This window comes from Megalops cyprinoides, chromosome 23 (assembly GCF_013368585.1).
Source record: "Megalops cyprinoides isolate fMegCyp1 chromosome 23, fMegCyp1.pri, whole genome shotgun sequence".
Classification (NCBI taxonomy): domain Eukaryota; kingdom Metazoa; phylum Chordata; class Actinopteri; order Elopiformes; family Megalopidae; genus Megalops; species Megalops cyprinoides.
In genome coordinates, this window is record NC_050605.1 from 24,358,953 (window position 1) to 24,378,449 (window position 19,497).

General features: G+C 48.8%; 1 protein-coding gene across 1 annotated transcript; it reads left to right on the forward strand.

The window, feature by feature from the left end:
• The first annotated feature begins 269 nt into the window (after positions 1-269).
• Positions 270-4,587, forward strand: dusp6 (dual specificity phosphatase 6). The gene is made up of 3 exons (XM_036518512.1): positions 270-1,223; positions 1,477-1,911; positions 3,074-4,587. Exons 1-3 carry the CDS (start codon positions 824-826, stop codon positions 3,388-3,390), a joined length of 1,152 nt encoding a protein of 383 aa, XP_036374405.1. The 5' UTR covers positions 270-823; the 3' UTR covers positions 3,391-4,587.
• The last annotated feature ends 14,910 nt before the right edge of the window (positions 4,588-19,497 follow it).

The following is a 19,497-nucleotide window of genomic DNA, read 5'->3' on the forward strand; positions in this document are numbered from 1 at the left end:
GAGTAGAATAATCCCCCCCACCGAAAAGTAGCCTTCTCCTTTTTCCCTTTCTTGTGAAAGCGCTGTCATCGTTTCTTCGCTCTCATTTGATCAGGAGCGGAAATTCTTTTCCGTTTTGTGAATGACAAACTTATTAACAATTCATCAACACAGGCCGTTCCATCCGGCCACGTTTCCACGGTAACGATTGCTCGGAGCTCTCTCATTGGCTGGCCGACATGATGTATCCATTGAAACACTCCATGTTAGTATTCATTCAAGAGCTTGCCGCGGCCGAGAGCTCATAGGAGAGGACAAGCCAAAACGGGACTTTCATTCTATGACACATCGCCACACCGCCGCGATTTAAGGAGATATATGATCTACATTTGGCACAGAAATCCAATCCAAAGACGGGCGCTGCAGATTTTTAACCGTCCGTTTTACTGTACGAGCTGTTATTATATAACGTGAGCACAGCGTCATTCCAGCGGGTGCCTCCGTGAGTCATTGATAAACGCACAGGCATTCCTTGCAGTGTCTCTCAGCTTGAATCAATGCTGGGAAGAGCATCTGCAATCGAATATCCGTGTCAGAATTTGTGTTTTGACGATTTTAATTGTGTTCACAAGACCGCCAGCAGTGCTATGAATATAATTCGTGCGTCTTAAATAGGGGATCTTGATTATCTGAGATTTTTTGTGAATGATCACGCGGGTGATTACCTCAATGCTTTAGTCGGCGCAGTAAGGTGTACAACCTCCACACAGCTGTGCACTTACTGCATACACCGGACCGCATTTCACCTCTTCTTCTTATAGATTTTTCGTCTGCTTTTCCCCTAATGCTAGATAAGTTTAAACCCGTTCATTTCGATTCGAAAATGGCAATTAGCAAAACCGTGGACTGGCTGAGAGAGCAGCTGGAGACGCGCAGCGACTGCCTGCTGCTGATGGACTGCCGAGCCCGCGAGCTGTACGAGTCGTCGCACATCGAGACGGCGATCAACGTGGCGATCCCGAGCCTCATGCTGCGGCGGCTCAGGAAGGGCAACCTGCCCATCAGATCCCTGCTGGCCAACGGCGAGGACCGCGAGAAATTCGCCCGGAGGTGCAAGACGGACACCATCGTGCTGTACGACGAGTACAGCCGGGAGTGGAACGAGAACGTGGACGGAGGCTCGGTCCTGGGATTGCTGCTCAGGCGCATGAAAGACGAGGGGTACAAGGCTTTTTACCTGGAAGGTATGTGTTTACGCTTGCTCTTCATTCTGTGAAACAGATCAAATGTTTTATCTTAATGTCACACTTCCTGGAACAGTTCACATAATCGTTCTAAATTTTTATTACTGAATGATTTGTGTAGGTTTTGAATGAAGTGTCCCACGACTACGTAAACGTATAGAACTCCACAAAACGGCATTTCAATTTTATTGCTGAATGTACAATGCGCCTTGCGGGATTAAACTCATCAGGGTGAATAATTCACTTCCTGCAGGAGGCTTCAGTAAATTCCAGACCGAGTTCCCTGCCCTGTGCGAGACCAACCTGGACAGCTCCTCCAGCAGCGGCTCCCCGACGGCGCAGGTCCTCGGGTTAGGCGGCCTGCGCATCAGCTCCGACTCTTCGGACATCGAGTCCGACATCGACCGCGATCCGAACAGCGCGACCGACTCCGACGGCAGCCCGCTGTCCAACCCCCAACCCTCTTTCCCGGTGGAGATCCTGCCGCACCTCTACCTGGGCTGCGCCAAAGACTCCACAAACCTGGACATTTTGGAAGAGTACGGCATAAAGTACATACTGAACGTCACCCCGAACCTACCCAACCTTTTCGAGAACGCCGGGGAGTTCAAATACAAGCAGATCCCCATCTCAGACCACTGGAGTCAGAACCTGTCCCAGTTCTTTCCGGAGGCTATCGGCTTCATTGGTAAGCATTAACGACACCGCGGCATGTCACTCTGAAGTAACCATTTAAAACCGAAAAAACAAACGCTTTGGTTCATCGTAAAATTGTCTTAAATGAGTCACGTGTGTTTTGGTACATAACTGCACAAATGTTTTTATCTATATGTATTTTTGCCGTGGATAAATAAGATAACTGTAGCCATATGGCCCTTAAATCGCATTAATAAGATAACGTATCCTGGGGAAGTGCTTAAGACCGTATTGTGCAATTCAGATTAACTGCCCTGGGACACCTGATGAAATAGCACAGCTGCCTCGTGAACTACTACTGCTGCGCGTGTGTCCGTAAGGGGGGGGGGGGTGGTCAGAATTCGTTCACAACGTGCGCTGGAGAATGACGGTTTACACGTTGTTGGTGACATTGCACCATTTGTGGTTGGTTTTATCCAAGACCATCCTGACTGTAGTACAACATGTAAAAGTGAATTTGCGCAATTTGGTTGGGGAGGAAAGGGGGGGGTGGCAGTAATTTGAGTCCAGCAGGAAGGAATTTAGTCTCCAGGCAGCGTAGAAATTAATCTAGGGCACTGTGATGTTTCCTGGGACAAAAGGCCATTTGCAGGGAATGTTGACATCCTGTTAGCCTTAATGGGCCTCCCCCATGGCTTCCTCTTTCATTTAAACGGCTGAATGGCGCCATTGTCTGCCTCGCCACAGTTCGCAGAATCATTTAATAGACTTTAATAGTCAGTTCCCGTCTCCGATACTCAAGGCCATGTTGGAGAATTCCTGTCTTTATTCGTGCTCACGCGCAGCAGAATGTGTCTACTGAAACCCTCTTCCCTGCCGTTGGATTTGACGGACAGCAGTGATCATTTCAAACTTCCGACTCCCACCTTGAGGGCTGGCCTTGTTAAAGGACATGACAGGGAAATAACGAGCACTTTGTCAGTTCCCTTTCTGCAAACTGTTTGTTGCAAAACTTTTTTTTTGTTGGGGAGTAAGACGCTTTTGTTGGCACACTGCATGTGTGCAAACCCTTTCCCCTCAGCGGATCAGCTGTGATCGGGCGCCTTTGAGCCCGTGGCGGCTTTGCTGCTGTGGGGGGTGAGAGTGTGCGCTTTGCTGCTGTGGGGGGTGAGAGTGTGCGCTTTGCTGATCTGCTGTTTGTTCTGCTTCCCCAGACGAGGCTCGCAGCCTGAAGTGTGGCGTGCTGGTGCACTGCCTGGCCGGGATCAGCCGGTCCGTCACTGTCACGGTGGCCTACCTCATGCAGAAGCTCAACCTCTCCATGAACGACGCCTACGACATTGTCAAGATGAAGAAATCCAACATCTCGCCCAACTTTAACTTCATGGGGCAGCTGCTGGACTTCGAGCGCACCCTGGGCCTTAACAGCCCCTGCGACAACAGAATCTCCACCCCCTCCACCCAGCCCCTGTACTTCACCACCCCGACCAATCACAACGTCTTTCAGCTGGACGCTCTGCAGTCCACATGAGCCCTGCCCACAGGGCCTGCTCTGTCACGGAGGGTGACTTCTCCTCAAATTGTTTTTTCATCTCCTGTCAAGGGGGGCTTGACACAGCTGTCACAGTTGGCTGGAGCAGCCATGTGTGCAGCGCAGCTGAGGTTCATGTGTCTTTGGCTGAGGCTGGAGAGCAGCTGTAGGGCTGGGAGACACTCTCTCTCCCTCACTCTCACCCACAGTGAGACTGACTGCAAGGTCAGGTGTGAAGAACTGGTATGGAAAGCCAAAGAGACATTGTTAGTCTAACTGGACACGTTTGTTACAGACAGCACTTACACTCACAGCCGTGTGTTCGGTTTGGGTGTGCATTTCATGTCTTCAGTGAAGACCTGCCTGTTTTGGGGTCGAAACACCCCAGGTTATGAGGGCCCAGTATTTGGCACTCCACGTTATTTGTGTGGAGTCGTTTGAAACGTTTATACATGTGTATACGTGGAGTATTTAAGAGTAATGCCTTGCTCTAGTAAGAGTATAACCTCTGCTAGCAAGTAGGTACTGATGGTTTAAGCTCTCTACTCAATGTAAACCTACATTCAGAACATCAATCTACCGTTGTTTGATATGCCAAAAATTTTTTTGAAATGTGTAAATGTGTAATATATTTTGACTTTGCTTAATGTATCGATTGAATCTATGGGCCTTTCTTTTGCACCTTCTCCCACCTGACTCAGAATCTCCCCCTTATGCCTTAGATCTGTACATACAGCCCGATTCTTACATCTGCTTTCAAATTGGAAATGCAACGCCAAAAGTCATCACGCACCTCTCTGAGAAGCACATCCCAGCAGGCCTGCTCTGTGCAGGAAGTTCGGCCTCGCACGCTTCCTTTCCACGGCCTGTGGTGCTTTTGGGAAGTGGTGCATTCAGACTCGATGCTGCATGTGACTGTAAGGATAATCATTTAATTATTAATGTGACGTTGTGGCGTTCGTGTGCATTAGTGGTGGCGTACAGAGTACAGGAGCACTAAGCTGGGCGTGGCCCAGCAGGGCTCCCCTGAACTTCACTTTATTTTTGCGGGGGACCCCGAGGGCTCATCCTGGTGTAAAGATGTGGCTCTAAGGAAAGTGGGTTGGGGGTGTCGGCCTTTCTCCTTTCAGGGATGCTGTGTAAATGAAGAGATGTAACAGGATTGTGGGTGTGTTCGGTGAGCGAGAGCTGCCAACGACATGGTTTTCACCTACAGAATGTAAAGAGAAATTTAAGTTATTAATAAATTGGTATTTTGTCTATTCATATTCACCTGTGTCGTGTTTTGTGTGGGATTTGGGGGTTACAATGCGGCGCAAGAGAGAAATGCCCCAGCTGGCCTGAGGTGCGCTCCGGTGATTAGTGCTCTCCTCTCTCTTTTGAGAGTTAGATGTTATCTGCAGGTCCCAGGGCTAAAGCACTGTTTAAAATCAGGCAGCTTTGAAAAGGTGAGCAGGCATTTCCGTGTCACGCAGACCTGTTTCATGTGCACAGGTGGGACAGGGAGGTGAGGGCGGCTCCTGGAGACCGAGAGGTTGCCTCATTGTTGCCTGCGGAGCTCGTCTGGATCAGAATGTTCTTGGAGAAGTGATCATTTGCAAATTCCCCTTTGTAAGGTGCGAAATGTTCGAGCAGCATGTGAACAGTTCCAGCTCAGCCTTTGAATAACCGGCTCTTCCAGGTTACCCTCCTCCTGCCAATAAATCCCCACTCTGAACACCTGAGAACAAACGGAAGAAGCCGTCAGCACCAGCTGACATCTGCTGTAACGCGAAACCAGGTGTACGTTTGCCCCCGGCTGCCTACATCTGAACAGGAAATTAGCTACATTCCACCCTGTGTAATTTCATATCAGCATATAAATTATGAAAGTGCTTACACATAACTCAGAAATGCTCATTACAATGATATGGATGCAAAATATTACATTTTCAATATTACAATTAACCTGAAGGATACCCAGGAGCCTTCTCCAAAGCATAGCCTGACAATGATCATTTAACTTCTCAATCTAATGTTAGCTTGAAATTTAAAATTAATTTCCTAAAACAGTATTTTAAAATTCAGTATTCAAAAGCATGCAGAAAATGCGGAGCCCACAGCAGGGCCTTTCCTCCTGCAGACTCAGGGCCGCGGTAATAAGCCCTGCGTTCAGCCGGCAGCTTTCAGGGTCTGTCTCCTCAGGAATGCACCCTCAGTTTCTGTGCATTCTCATTGGCTAATTCAAGAGAAACAAACATTAAAGGAAAACAACCACTTCAGACACAGCCATAATTAGAATGCTTGGTTTTCTGGTTTTATATAAAGTGATATCACCACTATGCAACTCCAGTGTTGATTCCTGGTCTTAAAGGGAGACCTTATGTTTATATAACATCTGATGAATCTGAACAAATAGGTCCTTATAAAAGTACAAGTACATGAGAAGGCTTAAAGCATCTGAGTGTTGAACAGTTTGGGGGCAGCAGTGCGGAGTAGCTTTCAGCAGGGCTTATAACACAAAGGCTGTTGGACCCTTGGGCACAGTGCTTTACCCAAATAAATACCTACTACATACTCACTTAGATACTTCAGAGGAATTCTCTGAAGAGGACACATACAAAGCAGTCTAATATCACGTCATCTTCAAAGATGAAGTTCAAAGTGAGGCCAACAAAAGGCCAGGTCATGTCCTAACATCCTGACTGAGGAGAGATGCGGTAGCGGCATGTAATGCTGGCCTGTGATTGGCCACAGTGGAGAGCGCGGCCCTCTCTGTGGGGTGTTCTGCATTACAGCACAGGGGAAGGCTCATCTTTCTGGTCACATTGGGGAAAAGTACAGAAAAGTGGGGGGGAAGCCTTATATTTTCCAGATGGTTCCTGGGTGGAGGAGGCAGGACACCTTCATGGAACTGCTGCAGAACACCTGGCAGCGCGAGGGGTGTGGCCCTGCAGTCAGGCATGGCGATACCGCCAGGGTTTGTAGCCCATTTGCTTTCCATGATGGGCGCCTCGCAGCAGAGCGATTTCCTGCTCAGATACGGCTCTGCTCTCACTCACCGTTGTTGCTATAGCTGCCTGCTGTCTCTGCAGATTTATCAGGCCTGCTTCCTCCCGGCTGCTGCTTCCTCTGAACCCACATGGATTTTCCAACCTGCCCTCCCCTGCCCAGGCCTGCCACGGATGGCACACCCGGCACCTGAGAGGGAGAACAGCGTGTCTCTCTGTGCAACCAGGGGAAGTCAGCCTGCTTAAATGAGCTGCAGAGGAGGTGCTGGCAAAGTAGGACCTGCTCTGATCTCAAAAGGATCCACACAGGGAGGACTGACACTGGCAATGAGAAGGGAAGAAAACAGACATAACAATACAGGCATACAATAAAGGGAAAACAGCCAAAACACGCAGCTCACAGAGAGAGCAGTGTCTCAAAAATGGGAGAGGTATGTGTATGTGCATGAGTGTGTGTGTGTGTGAGTGTGTATGTGAGTGTGTGTGTGAGTGTGTTGGGGGGGGTTGTTCTGTGTAAAAATGTTCTCAAATTGACACAAAAAGAACACAATGGAATCACTGTTTTGTAATCCAGCGTGGAGAACAACGCTGTGATTTGCTCTAACGAGCCAGTGCCTGAGAGCTCCGCCCCATCCTGTCAGTGCTGCCTACCTGCTCGTCTCACAGGCCCCGCCCCCTTTCCTGCACTTCAGGCTACTTCCTGTTATGAGCTGCAGCACAAAGGACCTCTGTTGTACAGTAATCACTGGCCAGTCCTGTGCTGGGGTCCTGAGGATCACGCCTCTCACTGCTGGCCTTGTGTGGGAGTTCATTAGCAAGTATAATTACTGGCAAGGCCTTCGTTAGAGAGGCCTGACCCCTGACCCCTGCCCCGCCCCCTCACTAATTGGAATGTGTGGCACAAACAATTCATGTGGTTAAAACACAAGAAGAACAAGCGCTTTGTTTTGCGGTCACTCAGAAATCTTGGTCTTTCGGGATGCACTGGGACAGGCATTGTGTGTGAGGAGCACACAGACTCCTCTGCTGAAAGTTTGCTTGCGGGCTATGGTGTGCGCCGAGGGCCCTGAGGTGATGGAGGTGTGATTTTAAGTTCTTGCCCAGCAGTAAAGTGCAAATCTTAGCCATCATGTCCCACCTCACCCCAGTGTGTGAGGAGAGTATTTTCATTGTTCCAGTATGGTATTACTTTGTGCTGATGTCTTTCCCCAGCTGACCTCGAGAAGCAGCTCAGAGCAGTGTTAGCAGTTGCATCACCGTTGGCCGGGGGTTGGGGGGCGGGGTTTGGACTCTGGGCTAGCTGCACTTTGAAAGCATCACTCACAGCGTGAACATCCACCTCCCTGGGAGAGAGCCAATCAGACACCTCGGAATTCTGTGCGCAAACAGATGCAGATTCCGCTGCGGTGGGGATATAAAGACCTTTCCTCTGTGTGAGGTCATAAAAAGTGTGTGCATGTGGTCACATGACAGGATGGAACCACACCGCGGTGTGAGGCCAGACAGGAGGCTCTAAACCAGCGATAACAGCCGGTTACTTTACTGCTGAGGCAAAACAAGGCAAACGTCCTCTCTCTGCCTCTGATATCCCAGACTGGTGTCAGAGCATTTCCTGATTCACAGAGCGGGTCAGTGTTTCTGGAGTGTTGATAACGTGAAACAACCAGCTACTGCTTTATACCAAGGTCTATACTGAATTCTCAGCATTCGTTCCATAGAAGACTGTCAAAAGAATCCGCCCCTGAATGGTGGTTGAGGTGCTCACTCTGAGCACAAACTGACTTCGCTGGTCTGGATCTCAGCCGTGTCATCAGCCGTTTGTCTCGGCACTCTCAGGCACCCTCTGACCTCCAGCCACCTGACCTGAGTGGCTGACGTGCATAAAGCGGAAGAGAATGAAAAAATGAAGGAATCCAGCTGTAGTCCTGTAGCTATAACTACAGGCTGTGAGCAGAGACGATTATGGCGTGCTGTGTCCTTCAGTGTTATAAATTTCATTTTGGACTGTATCTCTAAATTCTGTGGAGACAGAGAGAGAGGCCCACAGCCTCTGTGAAGCAGAACTCAAACCCGGGTGAATCACCGCTCTCTCTGCCCACATGCGGCTGTGAGCAGGAGTAAAAATAGTTACTATTTAAAGCGGGTAAAATAAGGGAAGGGGGGGTGATAACAGTCAGCCCACTCAGCGCTGCAGACACCATGTCCCGGGAGGGTTTTAGTCACCACTGTCACACTGCCCTCATAGTCTGAGACACTTCCTCCTCCCGCACAAAACTCACAGAGCCGCTCGCCAGAACTGTATCGCCATATCACTCCTCAATGTGCACCCCCCCCAACACACACCCCCCAACGCACCCCTCTCTTCCTCAACACACACCCTGCCTCCCCAACGCACCCCTCTCTCCCTCAACACACACCCTGCCTCCCCAACGCACCCCTCTCTCCCTCAACACACACCCTGCCTCCCCAACGCACCCCTCTCTCCCTCAACACACACCCTGCCTCCCCAACGCACCCCTCTCTCCCTCAACACACACCCTGCCTCCCCAACGCACCTCTCTCTCCCTCCCCGAACACGTACCCCTCTCCCTTCTCCAACTCAGCCTCCCCTTCAAACACACCCCCCCCACCCCAATCCCCAATGAGCCCCTCTCTCCTGAGCACACACCTCTCTCTAAAGTCAAAAACCCGTCACCACACACTTATTCAGATTTTTGGCATTTAAGTGTGGCTGAAAGCAGGCTTGTTTGAGATGTATCTAATTAATTTGTGTGGATACATCATAGATGCTCCTTTTAACACCCTCCTCATATCAGCTCTCTGGAACCTTCCACAAGCGGCGTTTTTGCCACCAGTCCTGCAGCCTGGTGACTGGTGTAATCTGGCTTCTTTCTTTGTGTGGGCAGGTGAAAAGTGGATAAATGAAACATGATAATGACACTCCGCTCAGCGGGTTGTGTTTTTCCCAAACAGGGTTAGAAACAGAACAGATTTTCTGCAATTCTCTGCCGTTGTCCCCTCAGTGAGAGAGGGATCACCTCAGCAGCAGAGATGCCTTGCAGTGCCGTGTAACTCAAGCTGCTACGGAGAGAATAAATACATGAATTAATAAAGTCAGAGTGACAGCTGGAGTGCTTTACTCTGCACAGGCTGTGTGTGAATGAACACACTGGTGCGTGGCCTCTTTCAGCACTGCGGGAATGACAGGCGAAGATTCCTCCAGCCGAGCGCGAAGCATTAGCACTCCACTGTCTGCCCTAAAAAAGGAACCAGTCCACTTCTCAGCCTCATTTTCACTTCATACGAGCATGTGCCATTCCTCAGGAGATGGGAAGAAGCTGGCTTTAACTGCTCTGCTGTTTCAAATGGACCAGCGAGGCCCAGGGAACTCCGTTCTCTCTGGGGGAGTGAAAAGAACGAGGCCAAAGGTTGAGGCTCTTTCAGCGGCTGCCCTCTCCCCGTACTCAGCCCCGCACCGGTCTGTGGAGCAGCTGTGTGACTGCCTGCAGTTCCTGCCCTCTGACACCGATCCCAATCCAGAGACATGTGGCTCCACAAGCTGCCTACCCATCTACAGCGCTATGCTAAGCTACGTGGGCCAACCCTACCCAGGTACAGCATGAAATAAATGTATGGGTACTGGGTATTCATTTGCTGACAACAGGCAATTCAAAGTCATTCGTGTGAGAGGAATGTTCTGAGCCACAGAATGGCTTTACACCTACACAGATATGTGGAGCTGCTAATCAGAAGGTCATTACTAGTGCTGACAGTTCTTTGACTGGCTCATATAAAAAAAAAAAAAAAAAAAAAAAAAAAAAACTTAGGATATAAATTTAAATGGAATCAGCAGCCTGCAAAGGTGGCCTGGCAGTGTGTCGACAGCAGGCCAAAGCCCTGGCAGTGTGTCGACAGCAGGCCAAAGCCCTGGCAGTGTGTCGACAGCAGGCCAAAGCCCTGAGCCCTGAGCACGCAGAGCCGTGGAGAGACCCCAGCACTCCGCAGCGGACCGCTGTCTCTGCTGGAATGCTGAGATCACTCTGCTGAGATTCACCAGGGCTACCTTGGCCCCACACCCATGGGTCTCTGCTAAATCATCCACCCCCCCCCCCCCCCCCCCAAACTTCTCCCCCCGCTCCCAAACCAGGGGGTGGTTAAATTGCTCTGACCCCTGCTTCAACCCACCTAAAGGTACTCAGGGGAGGGTGGCCTTTCTATAAACCAAATGGCTGTGTTGTTCACATGACACAGCTCAATGTTCACCTTTGTAACAGAATGGTTCATCACCAGAGCAATATCTCACTGATCTTTATGTGACAGTCCTGTGCCAGAGATTGCCCTAGCTGAAAAAATAAAACCGCTTCACAAAGCATGTGTGTGCATGTGTGTGGGAAGAGTCTCTGGGAACAGACAGATGGGTTCCTCCAGCCATGGTAACAGTGGATTTCTTTCTGTCCGAGAGAAATTGTTTTTCATACGCTGTGAGGAAGAGGAAGAGGAAGAGGAACACAGTGAGAGTGTGAGGCAGGAAAGGTGAGAATGAGTGAAAAGGGGTGGGGGTGGGGCAGGACAGGGCAATCTGCCCCCCTCTGCATCCACAGTGCCAGGAATGTGAGGGGTTGTTTGTGGCCTCTTTTATTGGGTAATTTAAGATCCAATAAAGATCTTTGCTTCCTGAGGATAGTGTGGAGTCGTCATTGTCCTGTCACCTCCTCAACCTGCAGGGAGCAGCTGGGGTCAGGGCTGGGTTAAGGGGTTGCTATGGGAATAGCCAAGGTCAGGACTGAGTCAAGGTGTCAGCATCAAGTATGGGGGGTGGTGATGATGATGGATGATGATGGATGATGAATGATGAATGATGAATGATGATGAGTGTATACCCCAGCTTGATGGAGAGCGGGACTTCACCTGTGGGATGATTATTTGGACAGACAGAGATCCCTGTTATGAATAAGGATCACATAATGCTTCCTCTTTTCAATACGTACTTTGAGAATTTTAATGACCAGGAAGAGACAGCACCCTGGTTATGAAAGATTTACTGTAGTGGGACACTGGTAGCCTGCTTGGTTAAGGGGGAGGACTGCCCTCTACTGCCCCCTACTGACCCACTAGCCCTTCATGGAAAGGGTGGTTTGAGCTGACAGTGTATTGCCTCCATGCTTTTGCTTGTAGATGTGGGGTTTTTCAGAAGTGGGTGGGGATGCTGGTGTGAGGCTGGAGGCCCACATGGTGCTGGGATCAGGGCATTGCACTGAGTCAGCATGCCAGCCCTGCGGAGAGGGCTTCCACAGAATCACAGCAACACTCAACACGCATCACACCCACACAGAAAAAAAAACGGTTTTAAAAGTCTACTGTCTTTTTAAATTAGTGTATGAAACTAATGCTGAAAATGTCAGTAAATGAAAAAAAAGCACATTCACAGAGAGGTCTGTTTCACAGAGTTCATCCTTTTGTAGCTGAGGTTTAATAACTCTCAGTGGAGGCACAGTTTTCCAACCACATGCTGTGAAGCACAAAGCCAAACTTGGCGCAGACTGAACCACTGTGTCCCATAAAAGGTTTGCTCTTACGGGGAAGGAGCAGAGGGGAGGAGGACAGTGGACTGTGTAAATGTGTGTCAATGTGTGTGCGTAAGTGTGGATAAGTGTGTGTAAGTGTGGGATGGGGATATTGTGCAATAGTTGTGTGTATTATAGATGACAGATCTTTGTTTTGACCGAAAGCAGTAGGAAGTCAGGGTTAAGGTCTTTGAAACCTGTTGGTGGAAAACAGAAGGCAGCACCCTTTATCTAAAGCATCTGATCCTCTTCACATTTGAAACTGTTCCTTCCTCTCCAGATAAGGAGTCTGACTCTGACATGCGATGGGGGCATGCTGTCTTCTGACGAAAACTTTTTTTTTTGCTGTTGAAGAGTTAGACTCCTTTTATGGTTGTGTTTCAGCCACACACAGCGCCCCGTACTAACCCCAGAGGCTGCTGGGAAGGGGCCGGGTGGAGCATGTTTCAGAAAAGATGATTTCAATGCTTCCAGTGGGCATGTCCACATGTCACCACACCCACAGAGGCAGGGTCCTGGCTGACCCTGTTTCTGGAGCAAGGCAGGCCAGAAAAATTACCTTTTCTTTGTGAGTTTTATTGCAGAATAGGTTTATTACAGAAACAAAGTACCAAACCTTTTTTTCTACAGTGCAAACTACATATGCAACTTGCTTGATGAAACATAGAGGGTCATGTTTTCATTAGAAAATATTTATCAATGTATGAAATGTGCACCTCAGAGGGAAGTGAGACAGGGGGCACCACAGCCAGGACACGATTGGAGACACAGTCCAGCGGCGATCAGGATGCCGTACGAGAGGGAAGCAGCATGAGGGAGAGGAGCCCCCAAACAGGGGTTTCGGATATACTCCTCATGCGGAGCTACCTGCTCAACCAAAGCCCTCACCTGGCTCTCCTCTTCACTGCCCTTCTCTCAGGCTCTGTCTCAGTCTGTTCAGCTCATGTACATTAAAGTGGCGTTTTTGCTTGGTCTGAAAAAGAGAAATAGCTTGGTGCAATGTCTTCTGTGCATCGCTTGCCCATTTCTACACCCCCATGGTAGAAATCCATCTGTGATGCTCACAGATTGGTTCCTGGACCAGCCCTGAAAAGCAGGGATTCTGGCATGGACTCACCACGCAGTGACGGGCCATCATGACTGGATTCATGCAGGTGAGCTCCGGTCTGGGGGACAGGGTGGTGAATTAGGGAGTGGAAGGGAGACTGTTCCTGGCTGTCAGAGCCGAATGCGGAGAGAGGCAGCACATGCTGTTTATAAGCTTGCATCTTTGCTTTAGCGTTGTTCTCCCAGAGGGCTCCGAACAGAAACACTGTCTGTCAGAGTAATGCTTACACACACACACACCTGCGGCTCACTCACACAACAGGAGACACACAAGCAAGAGCGATCCCAACCCACAGCCAGCCGGGGTAATTCCTGAAAAGCCTTGGCAAACGCAGGGTTAACAGTGTGCATGTGACAATCATAAGTCTCGGGCGCCAGATGACATGCTGACATGAGAAGGTATGTTGACAGTAGTGATTGTCTTGAATAAGACAAATAAGATCACATGCTGCTCCGAGTCAGATGTGTTCCCAGAGAGACTGGCAAATATTTATCTCTGAGTGTCTGTGCACGCATGGGGGTTACATGCATGTGTGGGAAAGTAAGTGCATTGATGTTTTTCTTGTTTTACATTTAGCTATTTAGGTTGGCTGACCTCACAAAATGAATTTCCATTTAGTGGAAAATAAGCTATATTAACTATAATCATCGTGATCATTGTTGCTCGAAGGCCTGAGGTCACCACTGCATTGGTCAGCTGCATCGTTGTCTTGTGAAACAGGGCAGTTACAGGTACAGTGGTGCACAGAAGCAGGAGCTGCAGGGTCCTGCTGTGGTTAAAATCAGACCTGTCACGGCACACGCTTTGCACAAAAAAACCCTCTCCTCAGACCTTCACAGGAAAACCCTCTCCTCAGACCTTCACAGGAAAACCCTCTCCTCAGACCTTCACAGGAAAACCCTCTCCTCAGACCTTCACAGTTGGTGCGATGTGACGTGGCGTTTTGGCAGGACTGCTCCAGCCCGCTGAGGCTTTGAGGGGCAGCTGCTGTAACACAGCATCCTCAGGATAAACTGGAGACACACAGAGAACGCGTGTGCCTGGGCTGTCCTCATTAACGCTGTGCATGATAATGTAACTCCATTCACAGGAGCTTCAAATGGGAACATGCTCTTCCCGAAAGAGCAGGTCAGACTGCATGCCTCCAGTGTTATTGTTGAATAAAGAGAATTCACTGTGAGATGTATTCCAGGAAAAGAAGCCTGTCTGGTCAGCTCTCACGTGCGGCGTGGGGGTGGGGGGGACATGTCTCAGATCACTGTTTCTTTTCGTGGTTTTTAAACCTGAAAAGTGGGATTCCAATGGCCGTTCAGCGCAGACACACCTGTGCAGGTGCTGAGCGTCCTGCCCTCATCCCCGAGGCGGTCGAGCCATGTGACCTCGCTCTCCTGACTCACATCACCTGCCTCTCTGAACACAGGATGCAGGAGAGAGACCTGCGGATGGGGGGGGCAGGGTGGGGAGGGGGGCGCGGGGTTACGTTAGGTTAGTGCTGTTTAATCCTGCATTTCCACTTCCACACCTCAGAACCTCTCTGGCCTGATTCTGATTCACCAGAACAATTTCTAAATTTCTGAATCACAAATGTCACACCGCAATGCAATTACTGTTTGATTCACCCCTGTTTGATGGTGCAGTTATCTGGGGTATTTTTAGAATACACTGCTCTGAAAGGTCTTCTGATTCATGTTGAAAAGGACCCAGGATCACAGTGAATGATGTCTCATGTGTTAGAGAGGTACACTCTAAATTTGGACTGTGCCACTACATTTGCACCAGGGGCAGACAGCAGATGGACATTTTCTCTCATGTGGTTCTCAGTATGAATGTGCTGGTTGGGTCAGACGCCTCTTCCTGCTCTAATGTGGACCATGAGCAGAAGGTGCAGAATCTCTGAGTAAACGGATTAATAAAGTGTGAACTACACCGTAAGACTGCCTGCCAAGACTGAGCACATCCGCCAAACTAAACCAAATAATGAAGGTGTGGGATGAATTCTGAAGATTGTTGGCAGCTGTAGGTATTTTGACCTTAGGCTTCTTCCTGTACAAATATTTAAAAGGTACAAAAGAACAAAAGAAGTCCTGTGATACCAAAAACAAGCAAATATGAGGATAACTTTGTCATGGTTCACAGGAGGGAGGCATACTGGGACTATACCCTTGTATCAATATTAAACATGAGGTTTCTAAACATTATGCTGCTGATAGACATTGGATTTAAAGCATGTAATAATGCAGAAATGACTTTGAAAGATAATTTTGAAGACTGATGAGTGCTGATTGGTTACTCCTTTTTGTTGTATTTCAAGCAGTCTGCATGTGTGCTACTGAGGAATGCTGTTTGGGGTGGTAGGCCTCACAGCACTGGGTCCAGGTCCAAATCCCCAGCATGACATTGGTTCCCTTGAGCAAGGAACCAAGCTGAACCAGAAAAAAGGATTGCCGAGACAAAATGTACTCTAAGCAAGTACAGAAACAAGCAGTTCTGATACGGTTGAAGAAGAAAACATTTTTGTCCCCAGGTACAATCTTTTTGAATGCTTTGAAACTCATCCCAGCATATGGTTACTCATGCTATCTAATGAGAACGGGAGTAGTGTTGCAGGGGGTGGTGAGAGGGACTCATTTTTGGGTGCTGTCTGTGTTTCTCCTCTGTGATTCAGATGAAGGGAGAGAACAGTCAGGGAAAGGTGCTGTTCCAGGTGCAGCAGCCCCAGGAAATCAGGTTATAAAAATTCCACAGTGATCTGGCAAATGCCAGGGGCAAATTAACCCAGGTCACAGTTCAAAAAGTCAGGTTGGGGGGGGGGTACTTATAAACCAGTGATTTACCCCTCCACACAGATGAGAGCACAGCACTTTGAACTACTTTAAACACCCTGTAAACTGCCAGATCTGACGACATCACAAAAGACCTCCAAATAACCCCCCTCTCCACCTGTCAGCTGCAGCCCAAACTGACAAGCCTGATCGAGAACCCCCCCGAGCTGCTGCATCCTGGGAAATCTGACCTGCTTCCCTCTTTACGACAGGTCATATAAACTGATATTTCCAAACACAATCACCACACGCATGTACACGAGCAGGCACCGAGCAGCACAGTAAAGGGGGACATTCACTCCGCATATCAGCTGCAAATCTTACAGCTACCATAAAGCACGCAGGTCACAGCTGCTGACTGCCTCCCTCTTCCTTTCCCCCTCCCTTTCTGTCGCTTTCTTTCACTCCTGCTTTCTTTCCCTCTCTTTGCTTCACCCCAAACTGCCATCCCTTCACCCAGTTGAGTGAAAGAGTTTATATACATCTGGTCAGCTATAGTTATTCAATTGACCAATTATCCTATTGACCTAATGAATTGATAGGGCCCAGCTGTGATAGCCAGGCATGGCAGAGAAAGGCTTCTCTGTCTGAGCTCACATGATTGGGCCTCACCCCAGCCCACTTGCTTTGAGTTTCATCCTTAACTCTGAGTGAATGATTAAGTGAAGTCATACTTTTGCTTGGCTTAATCCTTAATTAGCCTCATGGACAACTGATCTTATTGGTCCATCAACCCAGAGAAACAAACTATTGGTGTTCCACTCCCTCCCCCACCCCAAAGAGCACATACATCTCCCGTTTTACACCATGGTAAGCCATGACGTAGGACTCTGCGTGGATGAAAGCGGTCTCTGTTGAAGAACATTCACGTTGACATAATCGCATACTTTAATGCACATGCGTGACTCATCAGTGTGCTGTAACGGCCGTGTTTAAATGCCTGCATGTTTAAAGGGCTGTGCAGCAGTGGAGGCTGTGTGTCTGTGGGGCAGGAGATTGCAGATTGTGATTATCTCACCTCCTGTGCAGACACAAACCGTGCAACATTACACTGCTGCAGACACGGGAATCGTGAATCAGACGGGACAGTTGCAGCTGAGCTGGGCTGTTACTTCAGGATGGGAGTGTAACCCTCTCCCTGGCCTGAGGTCCAGGGCTCAACATCAGGGCAACAGGATGGCTCCAGAGCACACAAATGCCCCCTACTGGATGTGTTGGGTATTTGAACTGACTTCAAAAGATACAACAGTACCAACTCTTCAGAGCAGAGAATAGACATTTTGACCTCCCGGAGTGGGAAAATGTCCACTGTCAGGACTTCAGGCTTTGCAAAAGGAAATTAAACATTCCTCCTGGCAACTTTTGAGAGATATCGCATGATATGATTGGTATGAGATGACATACAAACTGCAATTAGTATCTTGAAACTTGGTAAAGAAAATCAAACCAATCCAAACCAAACAAACTCAAAATCTGATACTGAAACCATCATGACACTTCAGCCTGTGACCCTGCAGATGTGGCTGGTTACTCAGGCTGATATCATAGTCAGACTGATGTTATAGTCGTGCTGATGTCACAGTCAAATTGATGTCATTCCTCCATTTGATTGTTAAGTTGGCTGCAGGTTTGTCTGTGAGTGGTAATACAAGCACAGGAAACAGCACTGACTGGACCCACTTCAGGTCCCTGTGGTCTGAGCAGAGCATTAAACAGAGCAGGTTCATTCATAAAGGCTGTAACTCAGCACAGCACAGAGCTCAGGACTCCTCTGTATGTCTGCAGTGAATATGCAGCGCTGAAATGAGCCAACAGTCAGCATCACTGACTGCCCTTCCCCGGGTGCAGTGTGGTATGATTTACGCACATCACTGTCACAGATCAGGGAACCTGCAATATAATCTGGGCAAAACCTTGGTTTGTGTGAAAATGCCTGAATGTGATAATTTCATGTTTGCAGACACATCAAACGAACCATTTGAAAGGACTAAAATGAACCATTCAGAACAAACAATGACATACCAGTTTTTTTTTCAAGTTACCTCAGTGTGTTGCTGCTGATTTTCAGTTGGAATTCTGGCCTCTTTAATCACTTGAATTTTAAGCATTTGCATGAGCAGCAGTATTTGCTGAGTGTTACGCTGCTTGGATGTGGAATATGCTGTTTCTCTCAGGGACGCCGTGCTGCAGGGGCGTCTGTGGAATGTGGCAGGGTGTGAGGCAGGAAGATGATGTGTGAAGTGCCTGCATTTTCCACGCTGTGTCAGTGTGACTGGAGAGAATATGGCTGGATATATCTGGCTGTGGCAATGTCTCCCTGCTTTCCTACAGGAGGGTGTGTGAGTGTATGTGTGTGTGTGTGTGTGTGAGTGCACGCGCGTGTGTGTACGTGTGCAAGTGTGTGTGTGTGTGTGTGTGTGTGTGTATGTGTGTTTATGTGTGTGTGTGTGTGTGTGCGTGTGTGCGTGCGTGTGTGTAAGTGTGTGTGTAGCAGCGGGGTGTGTGTGTGTGTATGTGTTTATGTGTGTGTATATGTGTGTGTGTGTGTGGGTGGGTGTGTGTGTGTGTCTGCAGCAGGATGACATTCTTCTCCTCTCCCTCGCATGTGTTATTTGATTATTTGATTCAGTGGAGGTGTGAATGTTATTCTCAGCCTTCCTGAAACCTGCAGTCATTCTCCTGGCAGTGTATCTGACAGCCCTCACTCGGTGTTTAAAGGGGACCTGTGGGAGGATTCTGCTGGTGGGGGTAACGCTGGAATGGTGGTGTAGCTGATGGGGGCTGAAAACGTATCACCTTTGTCTTCTGAGTGTCTGTGAAATCCATGAGAGAGCATCATATGGTCTGAGGCCCTGTCCAGTGCAGCCGTTGGCATGGCAATGCAGGACACACCTGCTGTTTGCTCCCTCTACCTGAAGTATCTGCCCTGTAAATTCACCTCTGTTTTATGACACTTTAGTCATTCATCTCTGCCCCCTGTTACATCTGTGAGAGAATCTACCTTTCAGACGATCTGAGCATTTAACAACTCGCATACAAGCACGCTAACAAGGGAAAGAGCATATATATCGAGAATGTGGAAATGATGTCACAAACGCTGCTGCTTCTGAGGAGCTTCTCTGTGAGCTGCCCATCCCCTCTGCAGGAATCCTCAGCTGACAGGTAACTCTCAGACAGGTACTGAGGGCTCATGGCACTGTCTGTCAGAGCCTCTCACTGGCCAGTGCTGACTGCGCTCATGTGATGTCATGTGACTCTGCTCCTGGGGCCTCCTGCTCCGCACGTTTTCCATCTTTCCCTGCTCTACCTACCTGACTGAACTCATCAGTGGCACTTTTGATTAGCTGAGCACACCTGATTTAATCAAGAGCATGTTAATCATTTCAATCAGGTGTGTTTGGAGCAAAGATAGACAGAAGATATGCAGGACAGGGGGGCTTCAGAAGTTGGACTGAGAAACACTGGTATAGCGTCCTTTGTGGGTACGTGCTTCTCACAAAACAGGCCGTGCTCATATCCCCACCTCCCCACCTTTGCTGTTGTTTTTACGCTCAGTGTGGGTGTATTTTAGGTACCATGCATATTAAACCTGTAAGTGACTAAGTAAACAAATAATAATGTAA

Coding starts and splice junctions, on each gene's coding strand:
- dusp6 (XM_036518512.1), top strand. CDS start 824: ATGCTAGATAAGTTTAAACCCGTTCATTTCGATTCGAAAATGGCAATT. Junction 1,224..1,476: donor CAAGGCTTTTTACCTGGAAG/GTATGTGTTTAC, acceptor CACTTCCTGCAG/GAGGCTTCAGTAAATTCCAG. Junction 1,912..3,073: donor GGAGGCTATCGGCTTCATTG/GTAAGCATTAAC, acceptor CTGCTTCCCCAG/ACGAGGCTCGCAGCCTGAAG.